Source organism: Zingiber officinale, chromosome 5A (genome assembly GCF_018446385.1).
Source record: "Zingiber officinale cultivar Zhangliang chromosome 5A, Zo_v1.1, whole genome shotgun sequence".
Taxonomy (NCBI): domain Eukaryota; kingdom Viridiplantae; phylum Streptophyta; class Magnoliopsida; order Zingiberales; family Zingiberaceae; genus Zingiber; species Zingiber officinale.
Genome location: NC_055994.1, coordinates 31,254,096 through 31,278,475, shown reverse-complemented (window position 1 = coordinate 31,278,475; position 24,380 = coordinate 31,254,096). Strand labels below are relative to the sequence as shown.

General features: G+C 36.7%; 2 protein-coding genes across 2 annotated transcripts; both read left to right on the top strand.

Annotated features, from left to right (window-relative positions):
- Positions 1–146: 146 nt before the first annotated feature.
- Positions 147–5,459, top strand: LOC121980406 (chaperone protein ClpD2, chloroplastic-like). The gene is made up of 12 exons (XM_042532428.1): positions 147–802; positions 1,038–1,192; positions 1,377–1,606; positions 1,687–1,795; positions 1,877–2,007; positions 2,315–2,416; positions 2,572–2,853; positions 3,487–3,593; positions 3,701–3,995; positions 4,396–4,629; positions 4,715–4,948; positions 5,020–5,459. Exons 1-12 carry the CDS (start codon positions 186–188, stop codon positions 5,332–5,334), a joined length of 2,811 nt encoding a protein of 936 aa, XP_042388362.1. The 5' UTR covers positions 147–185; the 3' UTR covers positions 5,335–5,459.
- A 1,388-nt stretch (positions 5,460–6,847) lies between these two features.
- On the top strand, positions 6,848–22,623 carry LOC121980405 (protein PALE CRESS, chloroplastic-like). The gene is made up of 7 exons (XM_042532427.1): positions 6,848–6,994; positions 7,076–7,155; positions 17,836–18,030; positions 19,051–19,137; positions 20,965–21,015; positions 21,217–21,396; positions 22,017–22,623. The coding sequence occupies exons 1-7, from the start codon at positions 6,865–6,867 to the stop codon at positions 22,248–22,250; spliced, it is 957 nt and encodes a 318-aa protein (XP_042388361.1). The 5' UTR covers positions 6,848–6,864; the 3' UTR covers positions 22,251–22,623.
- The last annotated feature ends 1,757 nt before the right edge of the window (positions 22,624–24,380 follow it).

The window sequence follows — 24,380 nt, the reverse complement described above, 5'->3', positions numbered from 1 at the left end:
CCTTCCGTCCATTCCTTTCCCTCTCTCCTCGAGAGCAATAGCACTCTTGTTGTTATCTCAATTTGCTCGGAGCAAGTCAGGAATCCGCCGAAGAATTCACCTCTCACGCATTCACGCATGAAGAGGACGACGCAAGGAAACAAACGGCAACGCCTTGCAGAGAGGAGCAGAAGGAAGAGGAAGAAATGGAAGCCACGTGCTCCTCCTCTCCTATCTCTTCCCTCGCCCTCCCCCGCAGCTTCCGCTCCTCCGCCTCCCACCGCCGCCTCTTCGCCGCAGGTCCCCCTCCCTCCTCCCGACTGACTACCTCCTCCTCCCTGATGATTAATTTGGATCTGGATCTCCACCGCCGCTTCGCCCCTCTCTTCTTGCCCTCCCACCGGCGCCGGCAGCCGCGGAAGCCCGTTTCGGCCTTGCTCGAGCGGTTCAACGAGCGGGCCGTTGCGGTCGTCGTTTTCTCCCAGCGCGAGGCGCGGGCTTTGGGAAGCGCGGTGGTCCACAACCCGCACCTCCTCCTTGGTCTCATCGCCGAGGACGCCTCCGCTGATGGATTCCTCGATTCCGGCGTCACCATTGACCGCGCCAGAGACGCCGTCCTCGCGTGGTGGACCGAGTCTAGCACCTCCAAGCCGGCTCCCCCGTCGGCGGCGGCCGACGTGCCCTTTTCGGCCGGCACGAAGCGCGTGCTTCAGACGGCTGCTGAGTACTGCAGCAGCATCGGATGCAAATCTATCGGCCCCGAGCTGATTGCCATCAGCTTGTTCAAGGTCGATGATGGCGGCGCTGCGAAGGTGCTCAAAAGGTATCTAGCATTTCCTTTTCTTTATCCGTCAGCTTTCTTAAAGCTCAGAAGACGCCAGTCGATCATAAAATACGAAGGCAAACAAATACTATCTTGATAGCTACAATCTCTAAAACGGAAAATTGCTTCGTAAAAGAAACATCTTAGTCGTTCTGAACTAGGTTCTAACAAATAAAATCATGCTCCAGTTTTCCAAACTTCGAATGGTAATCAAGTAACTGGTTTATCATTTTAGTTTGGGAGCTGATCTCAATCAATTAATAATGGTGGCATTTTCAAGGCTCCAAGCAAAGCTTAAAAGTGAAAATATGCAATCATCAACAGCATCATACAAGATAGAGCAGAAACCTCCTGCTGGAAAACTTGCAAGGTCTCTCGAGAAGACAAAAGGTTTCTGCCATTCTCCAAGTTCTACAGATATATGATAATTCATCATGATTGTCTTTTATGTTTGTTGCAACATTCAAATTCCTTTTTTTAAGGGAAAAGTTGGGAAAACTCAACCCTAAATTTGTTAGACATAAATTGTTCTTTATGATATACGGATTTATGTACAGTTATTCTTGTCTCCCAGATAAAAGTATGATAACTCAATTTTGTGTGGATCTGACTTCTCGGGCTAAGGAAGGGCTTATTGATCCTGTAATTGGCCGAGATAGGGAAATTCAAAGAATTATTCAGATCATATGCCGAAGAACAAAGAACAACCCAATTCTTTTGGGTGATGCTGGTGTTGGTAAAACTGCAATTGCTGAAGGATTGGCTCTTCTCATTGCAAGTGGGGAGGTTCCCTCGTTCCTTGCGGTGGGCTACTCATACTGTTTGATGATTCTAGTTTAGATTTTACTTACAAGGGCTAACTGTTTTAGGTTCACTTAATGCAGGCCAAACGCATATTGTCACTGGATGTAGGCTTATTGATTGCAGGTACCAAAGAGAGGGGAGAGTTGGAGGCTCGAGTTACTGGTTTGATTCATGAAGTGCGGAAATCAGGTCAGCTGAAATAGCATGGTGTGGTTTTTTGTTTGTAAATACATTGTTTTGTGGCCATGATAGATGATTGGATCAGTGCAGGAGATATCATACTCTTCATTGATGAGGTTCATACATTAATTGGCTCTGGTATTGCTGGGAGAGGAAACAAATCTTCTGGTCTAGACATTGCTAATTTACTAAAGCCTTCCCTTAGTAGAGGTGCATTACAGGTTAATCTTCAACTGTAAATACTTTCTACATGTTGATGTTACCTTCTATTTCCATTAATTTGGACTTAGAAAAACAATGTATAAGCTACTTCACTTTTGACGGCTTTGTATCCAAAGGTTATCTCTTTGTTTGATTCATTTTTATGATTTGCATTATTTTGCTTAAATATTAAAAAATCTGCCAGTCTTTCCCCTTCAAAAGGCTAGAAGTAGGCACTTTACAATCTTTTAACTACAGGGTCAACCTGTTGTTTTAGTTCATGCACATTTGCTTTGTTGTCATTAACAATGCAGTTGTTTTCAACAGTGCATTGCATCAACAACCTTGGAAGAACACAAGATACATTTTGAGAAGGATAAAGCTTTTGCTCGCAGATTTCAACCAGTGTTTATAGCTGAACCTAGCCAGGTACTTTGGACTTCCTCTTTATCTTTTTCGGATGGGAGAATCTGGAGGATCAAATCCACCAGCTTTTATCCATAAAGAAGAGGAATTCCTCTCTAATCTTGCTAGTTGGCACCTATCTAACACGATCAGTTTTAAGTGGTCTTAACTTAATGTAGGAGGATACTGTGAGGATCTTGCTGGGGCTACGGGAGAAATATGAAATGTTTCACAAGTGTAGATTCACCCTAGAAGCAATAAATGCTGCAGTAAAACTCTCAGCTAGATATATCCCAGACAGACATCTTCCTGATAAAGCAATTGATCTAATAGATGAAGCTGGTAGTAGAGCTCGTATGGATGCATTCAAAAGGAGAAAGGAACAACAGATTTCTGTGCTCTATAAGTCACCGGAAGAATATTGGCAAGATATTAGAGCTGTCCATGTGAAGCATGAAGTGGTATGATTTCAATGACTCATTGGCCTTTTTCTGTCTTTGGATTTGTGTTTGTTTACTTGGGGTGGATGGATAGGATGAAAAGGATAGGGAGAAAGACATTGAGGAACAAGGAAAGGTCATTAAAAACGTGGAAGCGTTTGGTTAAATGACTGGAATGACTATGGGTATGAGTTTGATAGTAAGATGGAATAGAAATGAAACCCACCTAGCTATATGAGTTTGGCTGATTCCCATAAATTTGGAAATCATTTTCAAATTGTCATTCCCAAACCAACAATCCAAACACTATCTTTTACTATCATTCCATTCCCTCATTCTCAAACCCACCAAGCAAACACCCTTTCAAAATGAAAAAGTTTGTTAAAAAATACAATTTATATGTCATTAATCTTTGTTTTGGTTCTTTGTCCAAAATGAGCATGTTTATTTCTACAGCCAATCTATCAGGTTATAGATTGGTGTTTTATATCTGGAACATATCTTTACTTGGCTTATTCACTTAGGTCAACCTTGAATTGAGTTTCTGTTTGTCTGCTTTTCACGTATTTTTCCACTTCCATGAAATGTAAAATACCCCTATTGAAAGACTCTTTTTCTGTTTAAAGTAAACTATGACATCTCTTTCCTGTTCAGGAATCAAAAAATAAGATGAAATATTCATCAGATGATAGAATTTCAGACAATTTCAAAATCGTCAATGATGAAAAGGTGTCATCTACTGCATTCTCAATGAACTATGAGTAAGATCCATCAATTTTATGTTTAATTTTTTTCCCCCTTATCAACATGGCTATCATGATTCTAATAAAAGAACAAAACTATTTCCCTGGTCCATTTTATGATACAGACAAGTGATTGTTGGAGCTGAGGAAATAGCCAAAGTAGCTTCTCTCTGGTCAGGAATCCCAGTTCAGAAGCTCAACGAAGATGACAGAAAGCTTCTAGTTGGCTTGGAAGAGGAACTCAAAAAACGAGTGATTGGTCAGGATGAGGCTGTTACTGCCATTTCTCAAGCTGTGAAGCGATCACGAGTCGGCCTAAATGATCCTCACAGACCTATATCTGTAATGCTTTTCTGTGGCCCAACCGGAGTTGGCAAAAGTGAGCTGGCTAAAGCTTTGACAGCATGCTATTTTGGATCGGTATATCCTACTCCTTCTGGTCTCACTTCCATATATATCCATTACATGAAAGGCAGAAGCTTGTTAATCATTAAAATTGGAACTTATGTGCCCAGTGAATGAATGCTTCATACATGCAACCACATCTAAAATGCCGTTGTTTAATCCAAAAAAAAAATCTAACATACTGTTGAAACAACTCTTTGATTTTTGTTTGTATAACTGGACAAACTTTAGCAGTTATTCCAGTATGAATTTCTTAGGAACATTTGATCTTGCTATCCACAAAAGCATGATGATATGATAATTCAGTGCCCCAGTGGCTGCACAAGCACATACCTTTCATCACTTTTCTTTTCTCGGTTAGCTGATGTCCTAACTGAATGCTTTTTTGTGTCTTTTTTTTTTTTCGTTTAAAAAGGAGGAATCAATGCTACGATTGGATATGAGCGAGTACATGGAGCGGCATACTGTGAGCAAGCTAATAGGATCTCCACCTGGGTACCTTGGCTATGGCGAGGGTGGTACACTAACTGATGCAGTCAGGAGCAACCCTTTTACTTTGATATTGCTTGATGAAATAGAGAAAGCGCATTCAGATATATTTAATATTCTTCTCCAAGTATTTGAAGATGGCCAGCTCACTGATTCTCAGGTTGGTCGATGAAGAAGATATTATGCAAGAACTAGTTAAGCAAGATATTTTCTCTATACTAACTTTTTTTCTTCGCGATAAATAGGGGCGAAAGGTTTCGTTCAAGAACACATTGATTGTGATGACATCTAATATTGGGTCTGAAGCCATTTCCAAAGGGAAACGACGCGTAGGTTTCTTCACTGCAGAAGACAGACAGTCCAACTCCTATGCTGCAATGAAAGCAGTAGTGACACAAGAGTTGAAGGCATATTTCCTCCCTGAGCTACTTAACAGAATTGATGAGGTGGTTTTCTTCCGCTCCCTCCAGAAACCTCAGGTCTGCTCTTCAATTCCTACTTTGAACACCATATTACCCTCAAACTAGATGTCATATATATTCATTTTCAGATGCGGGAGATCCTGAATATAATGCTGGAACAAGTGAAGAAGAGACTTGCATCCCTCAGACTTAGCCTGGAGGTAACTGATGCCATGAAGGACGTGATCTGCCAGGAAGGATTCGATAGAATCTATGGTGCGAGGCCTTTGAGAAGAGCAGTCACTCATCTCATAGAGGATGTCCTCAGCGAGACAATCCTTGCTAGAAATTACCAGCATGGTGACACTCTTGTTATCGACGTCGATGCTACAGGGAACCCCTTTGTGACTCGGCAACCTGATCAAACCATCCACTTCTTAGACAACAAGTCATCACCCCTATAGCTATTTGTAAATGGAGTAAAATTATCCTTTCGTTGCACCATTAGTAATTCTTTTTGTCTGTGTGAATTCTATCATTTGTAGTAAACTCATGGGTTAATGGAAAAGTGGGGAATGCACTTTGATGATCCGTTTGATTTATGGAACAGAAGAGGATGAATAAAACAGTTATTCTTTGGAAATATATTGAGTAAAAATAAAGTATATGTGTTTTTTTTCCTGGAATAGTTCATGAAGTTTCAATTTCTACACGATAGAATATATATTCCTAAATTTGAGACTAAATGGAATTGGGAGAAGGATGTTACGATGGAATTAGATGTTTTAGATTCATTTTGCAACTAAATATTAGAATAATTATTGGGCAAAATTATTAAGTGTTTTTTTTTCATGAAAAGGACTCTATCCTATTAGATCATTTCCTCATATACAGATTTGGGTTGGTTTTGTTTTTCTAAGATATGTCACTTTTAAGTTTACGAAACATAATTCGTTACAATACGGATTTAACTTGTTCACCTAATATTCGTATTATAGCAACTATGGTTTGTTTCATAGTTGCTACAATATGAACTTGTCTTATTTAACAATATTCATGCTGTAGTAACTATGAAACTGTAACTATTATAATTATCATAGCAATTACGAAATCGTAGCTACTATAATATTTATAACAAATATGATTTCATAATTACTATAATATAAATCTATCTTGTTCATACAATTGATCAATCAGTTTAGGATTAATACATATACGAGAACTATATCATTTTATAAGAGCACCAGATACCTTATCCTAAATTTTGGATAAGATAGCTAAAATTTTTTTGCATTAGCTATCCTATCATTTTCTAAATTATACATTTATGAATAGTACTTCTCTAAATTTAGGAAATGAATTCCATTCCCTAAACATTATAGAAGAGAGAGAAAAAATAGGAAAGCTAATATATGGTGTATTGAAAAGTAAATATCCAAATTTAATAAAGTAACTTTTTTACCCTAAATTATGTATTTTAAATAAGCGGGTGCGGATGCTCTAAGGGATTAGTAAAGTGGGGTGCTATGTGATTCCAAAAATATATATATTTTTAAATTTTATCCTTAATTATTAGACCTAAATCATTTAATTAAAATTGAATCGAATAAATTGAAAATTGAATCAATCAAAATTTTTTTTAACTAACTGAACCAATAGGATTTTTTAAAAAAAATGAATAAATTGAAAAGATTAAATATTAGTTAATTTAATTTTTGACCGAATTAATTAAAATTTTAAAATCAAATTAATTTTAATTAATTATATTTTTAAATAAAAAATAATCAAATTAATATATTTTTCTTCTAATTCAGTTTACGGGATATAATCGAATTATAAATTTTAAAATTAAAATCAAATTGAATTTAAAAAAATCGAATTAACAGAATCATTTGGTTAATTCGAATTTATTGAATTTTTACTCACTTTACTTGAATCCGCAATTATTTAATAAACTTGGACTCGACTCAACCCCGTCTCGTGACCTCCCCGAAATGGAAGCCATTGTTTCGACACTGCGTTTCTCCTTTCACACGCGCCATCCGCTGCCATCTCCGTCCCGCAGGCCAATCCGTCCGCGCTCGTGTCGACCAGCTGTTAAGCACGTTTTGCCGCCTCGCGCAGGTTCCTACAATCCTCAGCCCTATGTATGCCTTTTCACTTACCGCAATCCGCACTTATTTTCGTGGTTTCTGAACCCTGAAGTTTCCCAAAAGAGCGCGGAGGAAGGGTTTGGTGCGGCGGATAGCAACCTCGATGCCCTCCCAGATGAGTTTTATAATGATGTGAGTGCTCTTCTGAACTGATGTCTCCCTCTGGTATTTTCGTTTTCTACTGCAACATAGATTTTGTACCGTCGATGCGTGTGAATTAAATTGAAGGTGGTTCGCCTGCAAAGGTTTTTTTTTTTGTTATGTTCCATTTTCGAGGCTTTGTTGGACATTTCTCTAATAGTGAGCTAGCACAAATAAATATTGTCGCCAGATAATGTTGATTTACTAGTATCCAGAGTCCAAACGATGTTATAATTTTATTGAAATTGCCCACATTATTAAAGATTTAATTAGACTATAAATTTTGTAAGAAACCTGAGCAAATGTCACACAGAGGCCCCTACTTTTTTGCCCTGTTGAAACCCTCGTTAATGAAAAATCCTAATTGAAATGTCATGTCTTTTTCTCCCAAAATTACTCCTGAATTGACTCTGTGTGTGTGTGTGTGTGTGTGTGTGTGTGTATTTGTATGGGATCTTGTAGAGCTCCCTGGTTGTAAATCAAATGGTTGCAAATTGGTTGCTTGGCCAAGAAGGATGCCAAGGATAATATTGAATGTTCCAAGACAAAGAGATTAAGGAAGGAATTGGCTTCTCACTAGTAATGTCCAAGGACTTGTTCAGGATCATATGACCTTTAGTTAAACTATTTGATTTGGAACTTCATCAGATAGCTGTCAAAACTTTTTTTGAATGGCGAACTGATAAAGAATGATATTCAGAGGATTATCATGAAGGGCATCCCTTATTCTAGTCTTGTTACTAGTATGCGGTATGCTTAACTTCGCAAAAGACCTAATGCTGCCTTTGTTGTGAATTAACTTCATAGATTAATGTCCAACTATGGTAGGAACAATTAGGTTGCAACAAAGGAAGTATTTGAGTGTTTTCCAAAGACAGAAATATATGCATGTTTCTAGAAGGGTAGAATTTCTATAGTGAACTAGATTCTCAAATCCAGACTTCATTGAATCTTCATGTTAGCAAGAGGGACTACTTAATGACGTGCTAAGAAAACACTTACTAATTTTTCACTGCAAACAAAGTTTGTATCATGTTATGAAGCTTTTATACTAGCTAAATTACTAAAAAAATTATTCAAGGGTTACTTGTAGTTGATTTCATCTCCAAGCCTTTAAAGATATGTTTGACAAATTTGCAATGTTCCTAAAAATGATTAATAAGAACTCAGTTGGGTCCAAACATATTGAGGTTAAATACCTTCAATTATAGTTAGAGACCTGGTAAAAAAAGGGGGCATAGATGTTAAGCACATCGAGAACAAATGACAGTGGCTAATCCATTAACCAAAATAATATAGCTCCAATGTTTTTGTGAAATTTTTTTCAACTTGGGCATTACAGTGTCTTTTCATATACTTGGTCAGAGATAGTCTATTTCGTAAAACAATGTATTGATTTTTGAAAAATGCATGGAGTATAATTATCATGATATTTAGATTTCCATGTGTGAATGCATATATTTATCGATGCATCAAAAGCTTTCAGAATAAGCTGATTTTCTTAGCATAAATGACAATGACACTTTTTAGTGGCTAGAGATTTTCCATAAGTTCTTAGAGAAATCATAAAGTTAACTTTTTATGGCTAAAGAAAAGATAAAGATAGATCCTTCATATGATTTTAAAGGGGAAAAAGCTATTTTCTCATATGGATTATGAGAAACGAAGGAATATACATTTCTCATTTGGTTAAGGAGAAATCATATGGAAGGCAATAAAAATAATGCTATGTTTAAACTTGAGAATTGAGAGGGGTATTTTTCGGCTACATATTCATCTAGATAATTTGATCAATGTGAGAAAAGAGATTAAATATTGTATTTTAGAAGTAATTGTAACATTGGACACCATTCTCATTAGAAGTTGATGGCTTTGTAGGGTCAGATTGTTTTGAGAGGGTGTTATATGAGTTAAACTTCTTGTCATTTTGCGGCTTCATAAAATTTGTTTTTAAAACTAGCATGATTTTTCACTCAAGAATAATATATTTTTTTATGAAACAAAAGAGTAACGTTGAGGGGGAGCAAGGCTGCATAAAATAGACCTTTCCCCAGAACTCCGCATTGGCTGGAGCTTCATAGAAAGTGCATTTTAAATTCCTGCATGTTATCTTGGGTTATACCACACTTTCACTTACAATTTACATGGAGTAGGGGAGTGATGTGTCGACGCCGAGGTGGACGCCTTTGTTGGACGCCGCTATAGTTGGAAGCAAATTAATTACTACTTAATTAGCTATTGCTATAGTAGAAATAAATTAGCTATTGCCTAATTAGTAGAAAATAAATAATGGCCTAATTTAACTACTACTATAGTAGAAACAAATAATGGTCTAATTAGCTTTTCTATTTTTGATTTCTTGTTCCTTTATAGGTTGGTCTTTTCTGAATCGTGTCATGTTTGATTTCTTAAATAAGGAGTGTTATTATTAATAAAGAGAGGAAGAAAAATTGAGTATTTGAGTAATTTAGACTCCGTCTAGGACGAGTCTTTCTCCCTCCCTTCCCCCTTACGTGTTACATGACCAAGTACGAATCCGGATCTTGACCTGGGACTCGATCCTGCACTCGAGACCATAACAACTTGGTATCTGAGCCGATCATGGGTGATACGAATCCTATCACATCCAAACTCGATGCCTTCATGGAAAGATTAATCTCACAATAGCAAGTTTTCATGGAGCAGATCACCTTTCGCCAACAAGGACTATAGGAGCAGATGGTTGAGTTATCCTGTACTGCTCAAGAGACAAGACGACAACCGGTGCCCATTGCAAACAACCCTACTAGCGCGGAGTGTGGCCCTTCCAAAGCCTCAGAGGTAAGACTTGAACCGCCAATCAATGGCACCCTGGTTCTGCGGTACTCGAAGATCGAGTTCCTCACCTATTCTGGAGAAGGGGATCCACTGGGCTAGATTAAAAGGTGCAAAAAATTCTTTGCCAACTAAAGGACCACAAAAACCGACAAGGTTGGCCTTGCTGCCTTTCATTTGGTAGGGGAAGCCGAACTTTGGTTTGATCAAATGGAACAGGAAGAGCCGATATGACTTGAAAGCAATTCAAAAATCATTATCATATCCGCTTTGGGCTGCCTATAAGCAACAACCATCCATGAGAGCTAGCAAATCTGAAGCAGACGGGCTCGGTAGAAGACTACTAGCTGCAGTTCCCGTCCCACCTTGCCCGGACCTCGGACCTCCGACCACAACAACAGGTTGACTTGTTCACTACAGGGCTAGTCGAAGATCTCCGTATCGTCATCAAACTGCAGAAGCCTGAAAACCTAGGCATTGCAATGTATATAGCTAGGGCATTAGAACGGAAGCAGTGCTTCCATCAAGGCGGGGGGCTGCTACGCACGAATTGGGGTGGAACCACAACCAAGCTCAACACCAACAGTGGAGGCCCTCTTTTGGCGAAGACCAAGACAACGAGGGATATGAGCAAGGAGACTCCACCTGCTTTATTCTTCAAGCGTCTGACTCACGCTGAGATGGCAGAACCGAGAGCCAAGGACCCCTGTTTTAACTGTGATATGAGTCTTACTCCATGGGTCACAAGTGTTAAACGTCTGTTTTGGATTAAAGTGCTTGATGATAACAGGGAAGGTGAGGAAGAGGAGAAGTGGATTCGGAAATTTCCCTCCATGCTACTAGTGGTGTTATACTCCGCTTTCGAGCTTAAGGACAAGCTTAGCATCGAGGAGGGGAGTGATGATGTGGATGCTGAGGTGGACGCCTTTGTCGGATGTCGCTATAGTTGGAAGCAAATTTGTTACTGCCTAATTAGTTATTGCTATAGTAGAAATAAATTAGCTATTGCCTAATAGTAGAAAATAAATATTGACCTAATTTAACTACTGCTATAGTAGAAATAAATAATAGCCTAATTAGTTTTTTTATTTTTGATTCCTTGTTTCCTTAATAGGTTGGTCTTTCTTAAATCGTGTCATGTTTGACTCCTTATATAAGAAGTGTTATTATTAATAAAGAGAGAAAAAAAATTGAGTAATTGAGTAATTTGGACTCTGTCTAGGACAAGTCTTTCCCCCTCTCTTCCTCCTTACGTGTTGCATGACCAAGTAAAGATCCGGATCTCGACCCATGACTCAATCCTGCACTCAGGACAATAACATAGTCAAAGTGATAATTTAGTCCTGGATACCAAAGAGCTCTTATTGGCACTATACTCCACCAATAGTTGCATTTTCCCTAAGAAACTCCCAAACTTTCCATCATTTTGATATGTATTGGTTTTAGTGGTTCGGCTTTATAAGAACAAATTCTAGTTCCATCTTAATATGTGTTCTATCTCATACTTATCTGTTCTCTTATACATTTAATTGGCTTAAACGGCCATATGATAACTAACACTAGAATCAAACCCAAATTTTATTGTTATGGCTGATAATACTTACCGTGTTAAAATATTTTGACTCATTGGTTAATTCACAAAATAAAATCAATAGAATGGTTGGTGATGAAGGGATAAATTATAAATGAAAAGACTTGCACTTGACACATGTGCATGGCTAAATTTAACTACTCAACTATAGAAGTTCTCTTTTTTTTTTGTTATCTTCTTGTACTTACTATGCAAGAAACAAAATTTGGACAGTTATGCACGATAGGGACTTTTTGTCATTAATGGTAATTTTCATGTATAAAGTCCCTATCAATGTGTTCATTTCATAGAATGAAATTGACAATAAATATATTGGTCATTCTTGGGAATGAAATATAGTAGGAATAGGCTAAGAATAGTACTACTTAGTTTGGTTCTTAGATAATAATATCAGAATGAAGTACTCATTGAATGAAAGAAGGAATAGCTAAGAAGGTTAATTCTTGCTGCATGGAAGCATTTTTTACTATTTGTGAATGTCAAATTCTGCTTCCGCTTCTATAGCTTTTACTCAAAAGCTAGAAGCAAGAATTTGATGCCCTTTCTTGTTTCTGCTTTTTATTTATGGTCTAAAATTAAAAGTTGATATTTATGTCCTTAATAAATTTATCATTTTACATAATTGCCACTACACTTTTAACATAAAATAATAATCATCTTTTATTATAAGTATTTATTTTTTAAATACTATTTTTATTTTTATATCATTTGTATTTTCAGAATTTTTTATACATATTTTTACGTTTTTATATAAATTTTGTCATTTTTTATATTTTTATTTTTATTAATTTTATACATCTTTTCAAACATTCATGTTATAAAAAATTAATTTTGATATAATATTCAAAATATAATAATAATTATATAAACACATTATTATTGATGGTATATCAGAATTATATTTAGATAATTAAAAAAGATTAATTTATATAGTTTAAGGATATTATTGTCATTTAACTAAAAATTAAGCTTGTAAGTAATTATTAATCAAACACTCAAACTTTACCTTATATTAACTTTTGGCTTCTATTTTCAAACACTTCATACTTTAGCTTCTCACTAACTTCAAAATAATCTCTATAAGAATCACTTTTAAATAAACAAAAGCTCTCCCAAATATTCCCTGAGAGAATAACAATTATGCTCTAATTGATATTCTATTTGATAACTATAAACATGAATAGTTATTCTGACAGAACTTATTATGAATGAAATAGCTAATCTGTGAACCAAAGATGTTTGATCTTGGCTTTACCTTTCATAGCCAAAGGTTATATTGCTTGCATAATGGAATTCTTATAGTTAGCAATGCATTTAGTGTTATGGTCCAACGTATCATGCGATGGACAAAATTCACAAAATAGGATGACTCTCACTTCAAGCCCGTCAAAAAGACATCATGAAGCAAGTGGATGCAAGGTTTAAAATCTTGACACTGCCGAGGTTTCGATCTCAGACCGGAACGATATGGTTTCGGTATCATATCGTGTCGTGCCGATACGGTTTCAATATTTTTTTATTTATATATAGTAATTATTAAATAAATATATTTATTGTGTATAATTTAAAAATAAGTTGTATATTAATTTTATATAAGTTCTCCATTTTTAAACAACTTAATATTATTAGAAAAAATAATTAAATATAACTTTCTTTAAAGAAAATTAATCTATCAATAACTCAAATTAAAATTGATACATTATAATATGTTACCTTACTAAATACTAAAAGAAGTGATTGTAGGTAACCTTTATAGTTCAACAATGTGCAGATTAAAAAATTATATAGATTAAAAAAAAAAATACTATTATATATATAATAATTATATAAATTAACTATTTATTTATTTAATAATTTAAGCAATATAGACTAAAAAATTATATAAATTAACTATTTATTTTATAAATTATATAATTCTAGGTAACCTTTTTTTTAAATCAATTAAACATTAAAATAGTAAAAAAAACAAAATAATTATTAAAAAATCACAATATAAATTTGATTTATTATATTTTTTTTGAATTTTTTAGAATTTTTAAATAAAATTTAAAACATTAAAAATAATTTCAAAATATTATTTAATAAAATTTATTAATTTTTTAACAATTTTAAATATATTTTTTCTATTTTATTGGGATAATTTAACTAAGTTTTATAAAAGTTTCTTTAAAATATCATACTTAAGTGGGAATTGTTTGATTTACTTAAATTGTAATATTAATTTTGCACGATAACCAACGCCGGCTCCCCCCCCCCCCCCCAACACATGCCTGCAACTCCTCCGACGGCATCTCGCGATGCTTTCGGTCAGAAACATCGCGTCGCGATGCCTTCGGTGCCGCCCCACGACGCATCCCTGCGCCTCAAGACGCGCACGCGTGACATGCCAATTTCGCTTCTCGGTGGAACAGTAAAAATTGTCAGTGCCGGACAACATGGAATGACATTTCAATCGCTGAGTGAGTGTCCTTTTTTTACCTCAAAACAACAATATTGACAAAGGATGAGACAATACCTTGGAAGAAAGTCTCTTTAGTGGGCTTCTGCTTTCAGTGGTGCTGACAACACATGACAAACTAAATAACGAAAAGAAGGAAAGCACTTGATTAGGGCCCTAAAGTTAGTTGAGAGGATAAACAGTCACAAGAGCAAGCCTCTCAAGTGGGCTTCTCCTTGACCAATTAGTAAAAGGGAGAAGGAAAACACTCAAGGAGGGTCGTAGAGTCTATTGGATCGAAAGCGCGAACACCAAGGGGTTTTACTTGGTTCGGAGCCTAGGGCGACTCCTACTCCAAGGCCCACGCTCGTTGAGCATTTACTTTGGGCAATCACTATAAGTACGACAATATTACAGTTTGAAATACAATCAAAGCAGTAAAAAGGTTTATACTGACAACAGAAAATGATAAGTTTGAAGCTCCTGGTCGTCGGGGTCTTGCTACAGCTTTTCTGGATCGTTTTTTGAGTAGCATGGAGAAGACAGATTGTGATTTCGTTGTTGTTCTTTGCTACTGCTCGAGACTATCTTTTATAGCCTGTGGAGGGCGTCCTCAACAACATGGAGGGCGCCCTAATCCGCGCCAAATCCGCAGTGTGGATGAGCTCCGACCCGGTCACAATCTATCCGTCTGAGGGCGCCCTCAACCTCCATGAGGGCACCCTTGCGCCAGTGTTCAGGGCACCCTCAAGCTCCATTAGGGCGCCCTCTGCTCAACATCCAGGGCGCCCTCAAGCTCCATGAGGGTGCCCTCACACCTTGTTGTGAGAGGGTCTTCTCCAGGTTACTTGAGACCAACACTTCAATTCACTTCCTACAAAATACGTTAGTACAACATATACTGCAAAACAGAGTTAAGACATAATAAGACATAGAATTTGACAGTCATCGGATTGTCCGATTCTGACTTCGGATTCCCGACCGGAGACCCTAGGCCGAATTGACGTCTACTGTTCTCTCATCGGGGAACGCGTCCTCACCTACTCCACTCAGGAGAGTTTACCTGTTGCCAGTTGATCCTCCAGACCAACTGGACTTTTGCTCAACGCCCGAGGCTCCAGGACTTTCCGCTGGACGTCCGCTCCACGACCCGCCTACTCTTTCACCTAGTTCGCGACATTAGGACTTTTCACCTAGAGTCCTCGACTCTAGGACTTTTGCCCGAAGCCCTCGACCTGTCAAGACTTCCCGCCTAGGGTTACCACCCCCTAGGACCTAGGGTTATCGCCCCTTAGGGTTTTCCCTTTGCTTAACCGCAGTTAGGACTTTTCCTCACCTAGGTTTACCACCCCCTAAGGTTTTCCACCTGCCTAAGACTTTTGCCTAAATACACTTAGGACTTTCCTGCAATCTCATTTAACTTGTTAGATAACAAAACAACTTAACTTTGTACCTTTTGACATAATCAAAACACAAATTTGACTGTCGGATGCTTCCCGCACCAACAGAGTCAACTGATAGGATAATGTCTCACAGGACAGTTACTGCAGGAAATCTGCCACCGAAGAGGAAGTAGGGTTGGTCAAGGGAAGCGTTGCAGTTTCCAGATTTGGGATGTGGTTGTTCTCATGAAGAAGCTTAAGCATCTGCAGTAGAAGTAACTACAAGTTTGTCGGTAGGATCTTGAACCTGGGAGATGCAAAGCCTAGAATTGTGTATGAATACTCTGAGATAGTTCTTTCTGGTGTGGATGACACAGGAAGGTTGCAGATGCTTGGAAGGAGATATTTGGAGGTAACAACACAAGAAGGAGATCCTCCACAACTGCTCAATGTTGCCACTAGCTACCAAGCTTTCAAGAGTAGAACCAATTCAAGGGAATAGCGGCATCGTGAGGATAAGAGAGAAAGAGTTGTGATTCTGCCTTGAGCATAGATCTGCTCACCTTGACAAGTTGAGAAACAAGCAAGCGGTGTGGAATCGAGCGACCAACAAAGAGGTGTGAACAATTAGTTATGGGTGGAGAGCTCGCACAATGAGAAGAGAAATTGAGAGTGAGAAGTAACAGCCAAGAGAGAGCATTGAAATGCACCCTCCCAAGGTTTAAAATTTCGACCCGTGTTTAGATTTCGGTCTCAGACCAGAACGATACGGTTTCAATATCGTATCGTGCCGTATCGATATAGTTTCGGTATTTTTTATTTATCTATAGTAATTATAAGATAAATATGTTTATTGTGTATATAAAAATAAGTTATATATTGATTTATTATAAGTTCTCAATTATTGAATAATTTAATATTATTAGAAAAAATAATTAAAAATAGTTTTATTTAAATAAAGTTGATATATCAATAATTCAAATTAAAATGAAAGTATCTATAATAATAATAATAATAATAATAATAATAATAATAATAAGTATATAAATTAATACAAGATATTACTTTATATTAATAATAATTATATAAATTAACTATTTATTCATTTAATTAATTATTAATTAAATAATATATATTTTAAATAGTAAAAAAATATCAAGTAAACAAATTTAAAAAAAATTTAAAAAAATCAGAATATAAATATAATTTATTAGAATTTTTTAAAATCTTTTTAGATTTTTTTTAAAAAATTTAAATGAAATTTAAAATAATAAAAAATATATTAGAATATAAATAAGAATTATTGTATATTTTTTAAAATTTTTAATAAAATTTAAAACATTATTTTTTTCAGAATATTAACTAATAAAATTTATTTAATTTATTTTAACTTTAAATATATTTTTTATATATGTTATTAGGATAATTTAATTAGGGTTTATAGAAGTCTCTTTGAAATATCACACATCCTCCTTAGGAATTGTTTAAATTAATTAAATAAAATAAATAATTATTAAAAAAGAAAAAACACTTGCGTACGTGAGATCGCTTGCGATCCCGCGGGGGGCGTTCAGCGGCGCTGGAAGCGTCGTCGGACGCCTCCGGCGGCGCCGAAAGGGTCGCTCGGCATCGCAGAAGGCGTCGCGCACGACGCCTTCGGTGCCGAAGGTGTCGCAGGACGCCGCCGGAGCAATCTCGCGTCTCCTCCGACGCCGCCGAGAGGAGGACGCCTCTCGTGCTGGTTTCGGCCGCCAGACGGAACGATAAAAGCCGTCCGTGTCGGGCGGCACGAAACGGCATTTCATACCCTGCACCCTCCTAAAGGGAACCTAACCCTAGAAGAATGACTATGATATTATGATAAGTAGGATAAAGTAATTTTTGATTGGATGATATTGTCAGAGGAAAATGGCATAGTGTATATATAGGCCTCAACACGTAACCTTTAACCTAAAACACACTATTTGAGACTAAACCTCTAATACCATAATATCATGTTATTGTTTGGCACGAGCCTTGCGACATGGCAATTTGATGGCATATGAAAATGCCAACCATATCAACTCTCTACAACCACTTAGGTGGAACAATATGGCCATCTCCCATTTTATATAAGAGCCAAGTTGTAGCAGTAGTGATTAATTATATGGTAATTTGTGACATAGTAGTTGCTTAATTTAGTGAATAGTTTCTTTTGTTGTGGTTTATTAGTTTAGTAAATAATTTCTATTCCAAATGCTTCCTCCTTTCTTTACCTTATGCTCATATTTTCACTATTATTATTCTCCATTAGATGTGTTAGACATGGCGGACAGAGCATTTGGCTGTTATTTTCATTTTGGTTATCCTTGAAACCATATATGTATGTGATGAATTTGCAAGTTTCTTTCTCATTTGTCCCTGGATACAATTCTTGGAACTTTTATCATTATTATAGTCATCTCTAGGAGTGGCAAGCACGCCAACGTGAAAAAACAAAGGAGTGGCATGCTTATCGTAAGAAGGAGGAAGACGAAGAAAGGAGAAAGATTGATGAATATCGGGAGATAGGCATGCGCCTAAAGGAATACCCTGAGGAAGAAGTTCGCAAAGCAAGAAAATTAGTTTCAAGTTTCATAAGGTCTGCTGAAGAAGTGGAAGAGGTAATTATTTCCCTTTGTTGAATTAATCTTGGGTATTGTTGCCATGGTGCTTAATGGTTTGTACCCATGTTCATGAATTTTTCTAGAAAGAACTATATAGAAGTTGCTAAGCTTTTCCGACTATTGTTGTCTGATTTTCCTGTGCTTAGAAGCATATCTGATTTATCATTTGCTTAAAGTTTCGGTTAGTAACTATATCACTGCAATTAGAATGCTGAAGAAACATTTCATTTTACATGAGCCAGTCACAGATATAACCTAAAAATTTATAGATCTTCACGAGCTAATATATCTACCATATTCATGTCATAGTTATTGGAAGATTCCTTAAAACCTTTAGTTCTCCTTGGCTCCTTGCTGAAAGATTCCAATTGTTTGCTCATGTTTTTTCTGAACATTGTAGATTCTTGTTATACTATATTTTTTAGCCATGAAAGTTATAGCCAATACTGCTTGTGCTCACTATAAATAAAAGTGCATTCTTTGCTTGTTTTGTATTGCTTGATGAGAGAAAAAACCTTGTTCAACTGCTTAATGGTTTGCATCTCTTAACATTTGATTGGGTGACCATTATTCCATAAGCTTCCTTTATTCCAAAAGTTAAAACTGTCACGAAGGTGTGTAACTGGGACATTTATACTCTTACAGATCCAAAGTCACACAACTTTCAATATTACTGAGTTTTCTCCTCATTTTTATATAAATAAAGTTGATGTTTTGGCATCTTTTTGTTACTAAGCACATGAAATTAATAACAACTAAGTAATCTAAAAAATGTTTCCTTGCTTATTTATATTATTGCCATTATTATAAAACAGGCGGTGGTTCTATTTGACTCAAAGTTTCTCTCAGTTTAATTATTAGTCCCTTGGATAATCTATTCTCTTAGGTCTGCATGAACGTAGGATTAGGTTATTGTGTTCAAATTTACTTATGAATTATCCTTTCACTTAGATGTGTTAATTAAAATTTAAGAACACAAGAAATCTTGCAGCTCCTTATATCTTTTGTTTATATCAGAAAATTGAGGCAGCAGCTGAGAAAGGTGAACTTACAGAACTCGTTTTGATGGTTATTTGGAATCGGCTTGATCTTGCTCGACGAGATGTATGTGCAGTTTCAATTTATTCTTCTTTTCAAGTTCTCTGCAGTGTTTCATATGAATTTAGTTTTTTCATGGTTCCTAATCCTCATAATCTCATGCCCCACTCTGTCCTGATTCACCTTGATAGAGCATCATATTATTCCTAATTTTGTGCTTTATTGCATTATTTCCCTACCAGTAATGATTTGTCTGTATGATATAGTGAGACCCTTTGCTCAATGTATAATGCAACCTTGAAAATATTATTTCTTTTTTGATCTTTATATTATGTCCTCATTCACTTGAACAATTGTCCTCTTTATCCCACTGATAGTGGATAGTCTGATAATGATAGGATGCAGGTCAATACAGCCATAGGATTTTCATTGCCATATGTACATGAATAGTTATATGACATTCTAACATGAAACAGTCAACATGATGTGATATTTTATTTATGTCATGCCCTAGAGGCTTTTCTGGTTAACTACATTGTCAACTAACAGCCATGAACATGCATTGTTGTTGATTTATTATCTATGTATCTAATAATCAGAAGCTTGTGCAAACTGTGTTTATGCACTACTCCATTTGACTAACTTGATATTGACCATGCCTAAGTGATATAGCGAAAACTCATTCCCATGGTGGTAAATGCTGTGGTTCAGATTTTAATTGAAGACACAAGTGCCAAATCCTTGGATCAGTGCTCTCACCATCTTTCAGGTCCTGCATTCAAAGTATGGAGCCATATTTGTTGATTCAAGGGTTTGTTAGAGATAACAGTTTAGGGGCACTTTAGAGAACCCTTATTCACAAGATAACTTGAGTCAAAGTTAAAGCAAGGAAATGTTTCTAATGTTTCGTGGTGAAGATATGATAGGCCTAATAGATAAAAGGTCTAATCAGGATTCGAAATCTCGAGTCATGTTGATGTTTCAAAATGGTTAAGTTCAATGTTTGTTTTCTATCTAGAATGATACAATTTTAGCGTTATTCTATATGGAGATAAAATTATAAAGAAAAAAAATGATAAAATTATCTCAATTTTAGTATGTCAAGGGATGTTGAGTGTTGACACAACAACACCGGAGATATTGAGTTTTGTAAGTTATCGTAACGGATATGTTTCGACCATTTCGCGTGGTACAGAATGAGATTTCAAACCATAGGTCTAATAGCTAGTTGATACATCCAATAATCAAAGTATTCTGCTGACTCCCTTGTGACTTGAACTGAAGTGGATGGTCCACCTCGTGCATATAATATTGATGTTGCCTTGGCTGGAATACTGAGTGTGCTCCAGAGGTGTATGTCTCCAAGTGTGTTTCCAAGGTGGATGTCTTTTTTTATCATTCAAGATATGTGCATATTAATAGTTAAACATAGTTGCAGGATTAGATACTCAAACTAGTATGACATCATGTATAGACAATGTCAAGTGAGATGTATATAACTGACCCTCTAAATAGTTGGAATATATTATATATGGTTTGTTGGATATTGTTGTTTCTGTTGTCAGTTGTAAAATGATGATCAAGAAGTTAACTGTTCTGTTTTTGTTCCATGCTTGCTGCTTGCTGTATTTTACTAAAAGAAATTGGCATGGGAAAAAGCAGCATGTTTTTTTGTTTCTAACTTCGTCTTTATTAGAAATGCCGATTCTAAAACATTAGAAAATGAATCACTATTCTAGTCAGTTTGGATATGCTACCATATCCAATCACATAATGGCTAATGCTGTTCACTTTTGCCTTATTTTGCTAAATTCCTCTGTATTTTCTTTCCTCATGGTGATTTACTCTAAACAAGGTTGACCTGATAAAAAATTATTCTACTTCTATTTCTAGGAGGAAAAGGATGTTGTTAGAAGTCTAGACCTTTTGTACAGGAGGATAGAGGTAAGAACTGTGGCCAAAGTTCTCTTCTGTTTACTGTCGAGCATATTGCTTTGTAAGATATATTTTATCACTTAAATTCGGATTCATTTTATTTATTCCCATTAATAAATATCATGCTAGTTATTCAGTACCTTTGGGGTCGTAACACTATTCATCTGCTACATGATTGCTTTTAAAATGTTGAAAATGTGCGCATTCTAGACAGAGATTTTGAAGAGGGATTCTACGCCTGCTATGAGGTTGCTCAATGACCTACTTAACCTCCATGATGGATTTGATGATGAAGGATGGCTTAAGCAATGCAGGAAGCGCATGGTTGATACTTTCCCCAGAGAAGATCCTTTCAGCATGCTTGTTCCTGCTGGGTTCGACATGGAAAATGTATTTCCTTATTCTACTTGGATTTTTAGCGCAGCTTTCTTTTTAACATCTAGATATCATGTTAAGGACCTTTTATCTAAATAATACTGAGACTAATATAATGCTATAGTCTATTTTCTTGCCGAAAACATTTGAATGTATCTTCACTTTAGTAGGAATGGCAATTGACTGAACCTTTTTGAAGTGCCCAGCAACACATTGATCACCTTTGAGAAATTACCATAAATTCGGTTCATGAATATATGTGCAACTTGTATAAATGATGAGTATGCTCATTGAGTTGGGTGTAACGTCAGTTGTGGAAACTCATTAGTTAGGTTTAAGCAATTTGATTTTAAGAATAAGAACTTGTGGTTTTGGTTGGAGACCTATACTTGTGTCCCTAATCTGGATAGTCAAAGATTTAGAAGGCACCCATCCTGTTGAGTTTCATTTTGCAATACTTTTAATTCATACATATTTCAGGAGCAATTTATGTGAAGAATTTGTAGCCGGCTTTAAATAGTTGGCATAGTTTCTGTAAAGGAATTGTCAAGTGTCTCGAAGAACATTAGTTTGCCCTTTCTATGCTCATTACATAATATATCCTTGCTATTGACCAGTTCTTCCCTTCTATTCAGCATCATGGCCGCGTAGAGTTGCCTCCTGAGGATGACGACGTGATACTAAGGGTGGATTTTGTCAGAGAGGTTGACCAATTATTGCAAGAGGTCCGATCTGAGCAACAACTTCTGGAATCTCCACAGGGATTGGATCCTGAAACAGTCGCAGTCAGGCTGAAGCAGCAGGAGAAGCAAAAGACTATCCATCAAGTAGAGGCACTCCTGGAGTTGGCAATGTCACTGCAGTGGTAAAGCTGCAGTGAGATCCCAAATCTAAGTTGTCGTATGCTGCATCCACACTAAATCGCTCATCTTATGAGCTCATGACCTTGCAGATAAGTGGATCTGCTTGTGATACTGATCATGTTCTTGGACGTCGGCATGCTGATGAAGTTTTAGAATCTGCGACATGGTTCTCATCTGGATGACACCCACAAGTGCCCTAGCATCTACTTTCTTTTTTGTTATTGAAACCAAAGGATTGTATTTCGATACAAATGGGTTTAATATCAGTTGGCATACACGAGAACTAAGAATCACCTTGTGATGAAGATTGTGAGTGCATTTCACATGTGGTACAACCAACATTTCTAGAATGTCATCTGTCTTAAAAACAGTTAGGGCACAAGTTGTTCTGCTATTAGGAAATTTATAGTACAATAACCCATCATCATCATCATCATAATCAAATCTTATCCTAGATTCTTCTATGTTATTAGAATTTATTCCTTATTATAACATCATTTATATTTAAATAAAATTTATTTTATTTTATTATTTTTTTAATCTTCTTTTTAGTGTTTGATTTATATATTTATTATAATTTTACATAGTTTAATTGAGATATTTATTAATCGTTTAAGTATATATTTAAAATATCTTAAATATATTTTTTTGAAATTTTTATTTTAATATGTAATTTTAATTTCTTTTTTTCTTTCTCTATTATTTTTTTTCTTATCTGTTCATTCTTACACATCTGTACATTTATTTTAATATTCTCATTTCTATCATTTTTTTTTCTGCCATTGTTTATATATATATATATAGCATTTGCAATGAAATAAAACAAACTTAATTGTTAAGAGGAAAGTAAGGTAGAAATTGAATGAGAGTTGAGGCATCACAATAAATAACAAGAATTGGAATATAAGCATGCTATTTCAAACTTTAACTATGATATTTATGTTGGACATAAATAATCTAATACCGAAGATTTATGAGTATTAGTTGAATTTAAGCTATATTAAATTAAATTCAACTTACAGTCGAAATGACTTGAGCGGATAATCTCAGGCTGCCAGCAGGGGCTGGTTTCTGTAAAGTGCAGAGCGAAAGACCAGGTCTGTAGAGCGGAAGACCAGGTCAGCAGAGCGGAAGACTAGGTCAGTAGAGCGGAAGAACAGGTCAGTAGAGCAGAAGATCAGGGCAGCAGAGCAGAAGACCAGGGCAGGTCTGCAGAGCGATAGACCAGAGTGGCAGGACAGGTCTACAGAGCGGCAGACCAAAGCTGCAGTGCGGAAGACCAGAGCAGTAGGACAGGTCTGTAGAGAGGCAGACCAGAGCAGCAGATCAGAGAGGCAGCGCAAGTCTGCATAGCGAAAGACCAGAGCCGCAAGGCTGGTTTGCAGAGCGGAAGACCAAGTTTGCAGAGCGGGAAACCAGGTCTACAAAGCGGAAGACTAGGTCTGCAGAGAGGAACGACAGAGTTGATCTGCAGAGCGGCACTTGATCTGGTAAAAGACAGATCGGGCGAGGAGACTGACCGACCGGGAAAACTGACCGAGGCCTGCAAGAGTCGCAATTTCCTTGAAACAGATTCGCCCACCTCCGGCTGTGCTTCAAGGCTTACAAGGGTCGTCTGTTTCCCAGGATACAACGGTAGACCGTGAATCCGACCAAACACTGGTGGTGACAGCGAACTGAGTGACACCCGATTGCTATCACGGGCACTCCGCCGAGCAGGAGCTGCACGACAGAGGAGGAGGAAGAAAATGGAGAGTCTTTGCTATGCTGTGTGCGTAACCCTTTGTCTGTAGCCACAACCTCCTTTTATAGGAGCTCAAATGAATGGTAAAATGATCGGTTAATGATTACACAAGGGCGAATGTATCCGCTACACAAGCAGCAAAAAGGCTTACATGGCAAAATATTGACTGTTCCACTTGGGCGAATTTTGTCCCGACCAGTCCGACATTCGTGTGCGCAAGTTGCGCTCGTACACGAGTCAACTTGGTTCAGTGTAAATTCGGACCCTAGATTTGCACCCCCCTTACGCACCCACGTGTGAGAGAGAGTCTCTCTCCATGCATTTGTTCACAACCTCAATGTATGTGAATCAATATAAACCAACAAAAGTACCTTGAAACTTCCAATATGGGA